This window comes from Heloderma suspectum, chromosome 1, assembly GCF_057233095.1.
Source record: "Heloderma suspectum isolate Gila_16-S chromosome 1, 16-S_ref, whole genome shotgun sequence".
Lineage (NCBI taxonomy): Eukaryota > Metazoa > Chordata > Lepidosauria > Squamata > Helodermatidae > Heloderma > Heloderma suspectum.
In genome coordinates this window covers 224,708,814-224,719,140 of record NC_139458.1, presented here as the reverse complement: position 1 = coordinate 224,719,140, position 10,327 = coordinate 224,708,814, and the positions used below count along the sequence as shown (strand labels likewise).

The 10,327-nt window shown below is 46.2% G+C and overlaps 1 protein-coding gene across 1 annotated transcript in view; it reads right to left on the bottom strand.

Moving 5' to 3' along the window:
- Positions 1-5,723: 5,723 nt before the first annotated feature.
- COL6A1 (collagen type VI alpha 1 chain) overlaps positions 5,724-10,327 on the bottom strand; it is an 81,091-nt gene continuing 76,487 nt past the window's right edge. The window contains exon 35 of the mRNA XM_084820351.1: positions 5,724-7,499. Coding sequence (XP_084676477.1) covers positions 6,889-7,499 — 611 coding nt within the window. The 3' untranslated portion in view covers positions 5,724-6,888. The remainder of the gene's footprint in view (positions 7,500-10,327) is intronic.

The window sequence follows — 10,327 nt, the reverse complement described above, 5'->3', positions numbered from 1 at the left end:
GCACAGCCCTCCGAAAATTCTGTCTTTTTTTCAGCTTGAGTCCACAACAAATATATAAATAAAACTTCTCTCTGAAGCTTGATTTTTTCTGTTGGCTGAAGAAAGAAACAGTCTCTACTCAGTTCACTCTAGCTCTGCAGTAATCTTCTCAATATGGATCAAGTTCCAGCAACACAGGAACCACGTAAACAGCCCTGCCTCAAAGGTTCAGGCTCTTACAGGGAGGAGAAAGCAAGCATCTTCTACACTGCAGTTCTGGTAACTGCCTAAAATGGTGGCCACTCCTTAACTCACGCCTATACTGAGCATGTGCAGGAGCATTTCCTCAGAATTCTTAAAGAAAAATATACCAGTGGGTCACACATGCACAATATTAAATTTACGGAAGTTTCTGAGGCACCATCCCCTCCCCCAAATGGTAACCACAGGAATGATGGGCCCTCATGGATGGGTTCAGGGTAGGCATGTGTGGCTTGGCAAGCATGGGGGGGCATGAGTAGGTCCAGGGTACATGCAAGCGGGGCAGTGGCATGGCGGGCACCTGGAGGACCCAGATGGGGGGGGCATCCATTCATCCCTACTGAGTACACAAAATGGGGCTTGCCTGGATCTGTTTGCATAATAATCAAAAGGAGAACAATAGAACACAGGCACACTCAATCAACTACAGTCACAACAATACTAACCCAATACAATATAAGATAAAATGAGACTTTTTCCATTGGTCTACTTGACCGAACAGCCACCAGTCCCTTTCCCCTTGGACTCTAGAAGCAGCCAGCCACTCTGTATGGGCAGGAGAGTAAGGGAGAGAGACATTGTTCCATTGGCCTGTTTTTAGAGATGGGTGAACAAGCTATGTTCACGTTCACCCAGATTCTCTGACTATCACCTTGATGTTTGTTTCTCCTTGATTTCTGTGAGAGTTTGCGATCTCTGCTCGTTTAGTGTGAATGGGAAAATTCAATTGTGCAAATTGAACGCAAAGAGGAAAGTTGGGCAAAATTTGCTCAATTTCCAGAGTTGTGCAACTTTCCCCCATAGACTAAAGTGTGAAAATTGTGCAATTTTAAAAGTTGTGCAATTGTGCAATTTCAAACTGCTTGTTTGTTAGAAATTGTGCACTTTGCAAGCACGAGCACATGTTTGAGAATTTGTGAACATTTTAGGAGAATGCATTTTCCTGCTTGTGTCCATGCTCAGGGCACGTTCGAGTGTTTTGCGGGCACAAAAAATATTCTCATACATCTCTACCTGTTTTCACAGATTTGTATTGTGTATTTCTGCCTTCACTTTTGCTCTTGGAAAAGGACTGTGCAATATAAATGAAGTAAAAAAAAATATTCTGGCTATGTTAGGAGCAGCTGCTTGTCAAGACTGTTAGGATCATTTTGATCTGCTCTCCTTTAAAGATGCTTGAAGTAGGCGAAGCCATGCAAGTCGGACTCTTCGTGCCTGCCATAGCTGGTTTAGGTCAACCAGGAGAACATAATAGGGGTTTAGTCAGAATAATTAATGCCCTCTTGAGGGAGGGTAGTCCCCGTTTAATGTTAAAGGAGGCAATGGGATGTCCTCTGTTTGGACAAGGAATACAGTCAGGGCCCACAATATTGGAACAAGGATAACTGTTTTGGCAGTTGGCCTCTGTACACCACCACATTGAAGTTGAAAAGAAACACACCCAGCTGGGAGCGAAGTCAGGACTTTCAGCTGTAATTCAAGGGGTTTGACAAAAGTGAGGCACTAACCATTCAGGAAGGACAGCCAGTGGCAGACACACACACACATCGTTGGGGGCTCATAAGTAGTGGAACAAAACAACATCATTTCAAACTTAAGGATCGCCTTTAATACCTGGATGAAAATCCTTTGCAGTCAATGACTGCCTGAAGTCTGGAACCCATGGATATGGCCAAATGCTGAGTTTCCTCCCTCGAGATGCTTCGCCAGGCCTTTCCTGCGGCTGCCTTCAGCTGCTGCTTGTTTGTGGGTCTTTCTGTCTTCAGTCTTGTCTTCAGTAAGTGAAAAGCATCCTCTGTTGGGTTGAGATCCAGTGGCTGACTTGGCCATTCAAGAACATCCCACTTCTTTGCCTTCAGAAACTCTTGGATAGCTTTTGCTGTATGTTTCGGGTCATTATCCATCTGCAATATGAAGCGGCGTCCTATCAGTTTGGCAGCATTTGGCTGAATCTGAGCAGAAAGTATAGCCCTATACACTTCAGAATTCATCCTGCTGCTTTCATCAGCAGTCAGGTCATCAACAAACACCAGTGACCCGGTTCCATTGGCAGCCATACATGCCCATGCCATAACACTGCCTCCACCATGTTTGACAGATGATGTGGTATGCTTTGGATCATGAGCTGTTCCTTTCCTTCTCCATACTTTTCTCTTCCCATCATTCTTGTACAAGTTAATCTTGGTGCATCAGTCCAAAGAGTCTTATTCCAGAACTGGGCAGGCTTTCTTAGGCGTTTGTTGGCAAAGGCTAATCTGGTTTGTCTGTTCTTGAGCATTACCAATGGTCTGCACCTTGTTGTGAAGCCTCTGTATTTACATTCATAAAGCTGTCTCTTGACTGTAGATGTTGTAGGGATGGCGGAGAATTTCTCCACGAATCTTGGGGAGGCCGAATGCCAATGCATTCGGCCCCCCGAAATTGAAATTCTCCACCCCCCCTGCCACCCCCGGGATGGGACTTACCTCCCTCGAATGTCCCTCTCGGTGGCGGGTCCCGGTGGCGTTTCGGCGGCGTTTCGGCGGGGGCGGGGGCGGCGGCCGGTCTTCCGACCGGCTGCCGCCGCCGCCATTTCCAAGTGAATGTAAAAAAAAACACCCCCACACGTGATAGGCTACATAACGATTTACGTAGCCTATCAAGGCTAGATTTCCAAAGTCAGCCGTGATAGGCTACATAAGTCGTTACGTAGCCTATCACGTGTGTGTGTTTTTAACATTCACTTTTGTATTTCGCGGCCGGGGAGACGGGGCGCTTCTTCCCCGCCTGAATTTCGGCCGGGCGAGGCGGAGCGCCTCCCCCCCCAGCCTGAATTTCGGTCGGGCGAAGCGGGGCGTCTCCCCCCCCCCGGCCTGAACTTCGGGGGGAGAACCGAAGCGCCTCCCCCCCACCGCAAAGCAAGCTGCGGGACCAGGTATGTGACTTCCGTACATCCCTAAGATGTTGACAGTGACATGCCTACCTCCTCAAGAGCATTCTTGACCTGGCTAGATGTTGTGAAGGGGTTCCTCTTCACCATAAGCAGAATTCTGTGGTCATCCACCTTAGTTGTCTTCCATGGTCTTCCAGGCCTTTTGCTGTTGCTGAGCTTGCCAGTTAATTCCTTCTTTTTCAGGATGTCCCGAACTGTTGTACTGGCCACTCCCACTGCTTTTGCTATCTCTCTGATGGGTTTGTTTCCTCAGCCTAATGATGGCCTCCTTCACTCGCATGGACCCCTCTTTGGACCTCATGTTGGGAGTTCTGGTGAACAGCTACCAAATGCAAATGTCACACTCAGAACCACCTCCAGGCCTTTTATCTGCTTGATTGGTCATGGGGTGCCCAGGAAACAGGCCACACCTGGCCATGCAGCTGCTTGCCAGCCATTCATTCCATTACTTGTGAGCCACCAACAGTGTGTGTGTGTGTATGCCACTGGCTGTCCTTCCTGAATGGTTAGTGCCCCACTTTTGTCAAACCCCTTGAATTACAGCTGAAAGTCCTGACCGCTCCCAAGTGGGTGTGTTGCCTTTCAACTTCAATGTGGTGGTGTACAGAGGCCAACTGCCAAAACAGTTATCCTTGTTCCAATATTTCTGGCCCTGACTGTATCTGGCCAAGTTTTAACTAGTGTCTAAAATTCAATTTTAGGGAAAGGGTATTGAGTGTGTCATGGCAGACCAACTCCAGGCATTATTAGATGATTATCTTTCCTCAGCCCTTTCAATCTGTCTTCTGGCCTGATTATGAGATGGCATAGAGACTACATTAGTGGCCCTGGTGGATGATAATCATCTTTAAATCGACTGGGAAACTATTTCTCTGCTTAATTAGTTAGATCTCTTAGGACACTATCCTATGCATGTTTAACAGCAAAAAGTCCTGTGACTCCCAGCATTCCCCAGCCAGCCATGCTATTTGTGGCCATTTCAAACATCTGGGAGGTGTTTCGGGGGGATGCTCCAGTGGTTTTTATTGTTGTTCTTTTTGTATCAGGGACTTGCCAATGGGGATGCCCTGTCAGACCCTGGGTGTCATCACCAATGCCACTGAATATCTATACAAAGCTGCTGAATGGATTCATCCAAAGTTTGGGGTTTGGATGTCATCCATATGCTGGCACCCACTTCTATTGTACTTCAACTGAATACCTGTGTCAGGGGGCAACCTGGGGCATTCCAGATGTTGCTGGACTCCAACTCTCATCAGCCCCAGTCAGCACGGACAAAGGGAGTTGTAGTCCAACATCTGGAGGTCCATACATTACCCACCCCTTACATAGGAGCTGCTACCTCAGTTGTGAACCATTGCTTGGTTGCTGTGTTGACTGGATGAGGGTGAACAGACTTTGAATCCAGACAAGATTCTGGGGAAATGCCCATTGTTTTGATGAGTGATTTATCGGTGATTGATGGAGTTACTGTTTCCCTTTTGGAGCACGTAGGGGGCACCTAGGGATGTTTCTGAACTTAGGCCAGCTCTTAGTTATAACTGTTGCTAGGTGCCTTTTTTCATCTTAATGTAATATATGCTCAGTCCCCTTCTAGATAGCTTGGACCTTGCTATGCTGATCCATACTTTTGTAACTTTAAGGCTTGAATACTGTCTGTGTGGTGCTACCTTTGAAAATTACTCAGAAGCTTAGGGATGGCGGAGAATTCCGCCACAGATCTCGGTGAGGCCGAATCCGTGGCGGAACGAAGCCCCCTGCCCCCCACCCTGCAAAATGGGCCCAGAACAGAGCCACCAACCCACTACATGCGTGCGAAACGGAGCACTTACCTGCTGCCATCCGCGTCAACAAGCCTCTGTGGCTGTCATTCGCTTCCTCTTCATACACGTGATAGGCTATGTAAATACTTACGTAGCCTATCACGGCTAACGCAGGGATGCCTTTTGCGTCCCTGTGGAGGCCGTGATAGGCTACTTAAGTATTTACGTAGCCTATCATGGCAAGGTAAAAAAAAACACACGTACAGCTGCCGCCATTTGCGTTCCTTTTTTTTGCTGTTTTAGCCTACATAAATATTTATGTAAGCTATTAAGGCGAAAAAAAGGGGAACGCAAATAGCGTCGACTACACTATTTGAGTTCCCCTTTTTTTCACTGTAATAGCTTACGTAAATATTTACGTAGGCTAAAACGGCGAAAAAAAGGAACGCAAATGGCGGCCACCATAGCCGCCGCCATTCGCTTATGCGTTTTTTTTTTTTTACTTTGCTGTGATAGGCTACGTAAATATTTACGTAGCCTATCACGGTTAAATACAGGGACGCAAACGGCAGTGGCTATGGCAGCCGCCATTTGCATCCCTGCTGCCCAGCGGCCAGATGTCCGGCTGTGGGCAGAGCCAGCCAGTGGCTCTGTGGAATCCAAGGAAAGGTGTTTCACAACATTCACTTGGAAATGGCGGCCACATTTTCCAATTAACACTGCTTCCCACTAGTTGTGAAACACCTTTCCTCGTAATTTAATGACTGACATAAAACCAGTTTTCCTCCCACCAAAACTGTGGAAAATGATTTATTTGAACAAATCTCAAAATGAACAGCTGTCAGTAAAACACAGGAATAAAATAAAATGAAGTGGTAAAATGAATATTGATTACAAAACAATAAAAGCCACAGTCTTGAAAACAATTTCTTGGTGTGTGTTTTTAAACATACTGACTTCATAGCAAGAGCACCATTGGAAATACTGAATTAAACCTGTCCAAACCAATTCCCAACTTTGATACACTTTCCAGGAATGACTTGTAAACTGGTCTCCCCATCATGGTGCCCTCCAGATGTTTTGACTACAACTCCCATGATCTATGACGATTGGCCATACTGGCTGGCACTGATGGTAGTCCAAAACATCTGGAGGGCATCAGGTTGGGTAAGGTTGGTGTAAACTAACCACCAATGTAAACCTCAGGCTGTGTCAGTGGGGTAGCACCTACATTGACTATCACATTGGAAAGGGCAGAGTCCTCTGAAGTTTAGATGCCCAAACTCAAGGCACATGAATGAATAACATCATTATTGAATTATTCATCTGTAGCTTCTGACATCCCTAGACTCTAGTTTGGATGAGATGCTGTTGGTTTAAATCCTATTGTTAAAATAACTGGCTTTAAGCTGGATTGCATACCTGAAGTTACAATTTTAGTAACCTCCACAATTGCCCTGGAGACCAATCCCTTATATTTCTGAGGACAAAGTCATCTTCCCAGAGCTAACCAGCCTAAATGATAATCACTACTCAATATCTTTTTTGTTACAAAATAAAAGAACAGTGAAGTTAAAAAAAAATAGCAATAACATAAGGGGTTATTTTACTCTATGAAGAAGATCCTCATATCCATGTGAAATGTGCTATCAACCTCAGAAAAGAGGGTAGTGCATTTAAGGTTCCTTATCAACCCAGGTTATCTCTGTTAAATATGGTGCAAAAATAGTCTTTTCAGAAAACTATCAACAAGGAATAAATCAACCTACATTTTCCTCTGCAGGTTGGAAGACTTCATGGACAATAGAAAACAGGAATGGATATAACATTGCTCAAAAGAAAGGACACAACTGGGCTATGGCTTTGTATAAAAACATGGGCTCCATTGGTTGCTAACATTTTATTTTTGAAGACATAGAATCTATATATCCTGCTCCTCTATGCACCACCTCCTCAGTCTACTGCTATTTTTCTGGAGACAGTTTGATAGAAGACTCCTCCCAGCAGAGACTGGTAATCAGGCACTCTGAAAAGATGACGCTCTCCATAGGCCACATCGTATTCAGCTGTTTTTCCAGTGACAAGCACACGTATATTGGACTCATTGGTTTGACTGCCAACTGCTAGTACATAAATTTCAATGCCTGCCTGCCGAGCTTCCTGAACTGCCCTCTCAATAGCACTTCTGGTGATGCCCTGAGAGTTGCCATCGGAGAAAATCAGCACCCTCTTCTTAGCACCAGAACGTGAAGACTGCCGATACAAGTTGGTGATGTAGTTCAGGGCTGCATTCACATCTGTGGCATCATTAATAAATTCCATTTTATCGATAGTATCAGCAATCACGGTATAGTTCTGTTCAAACTGTGCTTCCAGTTTCTGCTGGGCTCTGCCACTGTACTGGACAACAGAGATGCGCACAGTGTCATCTGCAGGTTTGGCTGCTGTTAGGAATCGTTCTGCAAGGCGTTTCACAAACTTCTTGGTGGTATTGAAGTTACGGCTCCCAACACTGGTAGAACTATCCACGAGGAGGGTGAGATCAGCTGGGCCAGCAAAAGAGACTGAAAAGAGAAGACATATTTTCAAATAATTCTGCAGTGCATGTTCTACAGTTGTAAACATGCTATAGGCAATGGGTTGTTTCCAATGGTTGTGCAAGCAGAAAGCAGCTTAGAACATAGCAACATAAGAAGAGCTGTGCTGGATCAGACCAAGGGTCCATCTAGTCCAGCATCCTGTTCTCACAGTGGCCAACCACAGTGGTCGACCAGGAACCCACAAGCAGGACATGAGTGCAACAGCACGCTCCCACCCATGTTCCCCAGCAACTGTGTACATAGGCTCACTGCCTATGATACTGGAAGTAACCATGAGGACTAGTAGCCATTGATAGTTTTATCCTCCATGAATTTGTCCAATCCCCTTTTAAAGCCATCCATATTGGTGGCCATCCCTACATCTTGTGGTAGCAAATTCAATAGTTTAACTATACACTTTGTGAGGAAGTATTTCCTTTAATCTATCGTGAATCTCCCAGCAATCAGCTTCATGGGATTCTAGTATTATGACAGAAGGAGAACAATGTCTCTCTATCCACATTCTCCACCATGTATAATTTTGTACACCTCTATCATGTCTCCCATTATTTGCCCTTTTTCTAAGTAAAACAATCCCAGCTGTTCTAACCTTCCCTCATAGGAGAGTTGCTCCAGCCCCTTGATCAGTTAAGGGAGCAATCCTATGGCCATTACTAGGGATGTCGGAGAATTTCTCCACGAATCTCCGGGAGGCCGAATGCCAATGCATTCGGCCCCCCGAAATTGGTGGGGAAATTCTCCGACACCCCCCCCCCGGGATGGGACTTACCTCGTGCAAATATCCCTCGCGGCGGTGGGTCCTGGCAGCGTTTTGGCGGTGGTGGCGGCCGGTCTTCCGACCGGCCGCCGCCACCGCCATTTCCAAGTAAAGTAAAAAAAAACACAAAAAAAATGATAGGCTACGTAAAGATTTATGTAGATTTTCAAAGTCAAAAATAAGGGCAACGCTATTTGCGTTGTCCTTATTTTCGTTGTAGTCTACGTAAACCTTTACGTAGACTACAGGGACCAAATAAGGAACGCGAACGGCGGCTCCCTATGGGGGCCGCCATTAGCCGTACGCGCTTTTTTTTTTTTTTAAGTCACCCGTGATAGGCTACGTGACGATTAATGTAGCCCTATCACGGCTGACTTTGCAAATCTAGCCGTGATAGGCTACGTTAATCGTTACAGGGGCGTTTTTTTTTTTTTTACTTTGCTTGTAATGGCGGCGGCGGCAGCCGGTTGAAAGACCGGCTGCCGCCCCCGCCCCTGACGAAGACCTGCCGAACTGCCGCCGGGACCCGCCGCTGGGAGGGACATTCGTGAAAGGTAAGTCCCATCCCGGGGTGGTGGGGTGGGGGGTGCGCGGAGAAGTTCTCCCCGAACAACCTTCGGAGGACCGAATGCGTTGGCACTCGGCCCCCCGAAGTTTCGGGGAGAAATTCTCTCCCATCCCTACTCTTGATATTACCAAAGCTCTGGTTGAGGGTGCTCTAACTGATGCTGGGGGAGGCAAGTGACACAGCTGGTAAGCTAGACAGATGGTTTGAGGCACCCAGCCAGCCAAGTGCTGCAACAATATTGGGCACCCTTGCAAGTTCCTTCATTACAGATGAACAGCAATTGAGACTGACAGAAGCTCTCCACACAATGTTTGTAAAAGGCCAGAGCTTGCCAGATGTCCTGGGCATGAAGGGAGACATCTAGCAGAGTTGTTTGATCCAGAAAGAAGGACAGTAAAACCAAGTCCTCGTTTAGATGGAAAGAAGATACCTCCTTCGGCAAGAAGGCTATGTCTGGCTGGAGCACCACTTTTTCCTTATGAAAGTGAAGATAAGGAAGGTCCACCTGATAGGCCCAGAGTTTGCATGCTCTCCGAGATGATGTAGTAGCAACTAGAAATGCTGTTTTCCATGAGAGAAAACACAAGTCACAGGTAGCCATTGGCTCAAAGGGTTTGTACATTAAACCTTTTAGTAATACTAAGAGACTCCAAGCTGGAACTGGTGGCCTTGAAAGGGGTGCTAAATTTTTAAGTCCCTTGAGGAGCTGTTTAACTAATAATGGAGAGGAGAAAACAGAACAACCATCAAATACAACATGGTAGGCAGAGATAGCTGCCAGGTAAACTTTAATCAAGAGTAAGCTAAGGTGACCAACTGGAGGAAGAGGAGAAATTGTAGAATATGATGGAGTTGACAGTGAAAAGGGTCTAAGGCCTGACTGCAGGCATATTCAACAAAATGCTTCCACTTGACCATGTAAGTTTCCTTGCAGCTTCCAACATATCATCTGGCAGCATGGTTGTATTCTCCATGCTGTGAGCCACAGGGTAGTGAGGTCTGGATGCTGAAACTGGCCCTTGTCCAGACTGATGTGATCTAGGGCCAGCAACAGGTGAAGAAATGTCCGGTGTGACCACCAAAGGAAGACGGCAAACAATGGTTGCTGTGACCTCTGTGGCATGAGGAGAATGCAGTCTGGTCTGTTGTGTTGTATCTTCACTAGCACCCTGGTGATGAAGGCAAATGGAGGGAAAATATAGAGCAGTGACCCTCCCCAGTGGTAAAGGAAAGCATCCCTCAATAAACTGTTGTTCATCCCCACCCTGCTGCAGAAACTCGGTCACTGGCAGTTGTATTTCCTGACAAACAAGTCTACTTTTGATGTACTCTATCACCAAAACAAGTGATATGCCATGTTCCATTTGAGCATCCATACACGGAGAATGACTAGCTGAGATTATTCATGAGGACATTGTCACTGGCCACGTGAACTGTCTCCAACTAGTGAGATCTGGTGGGGGACAC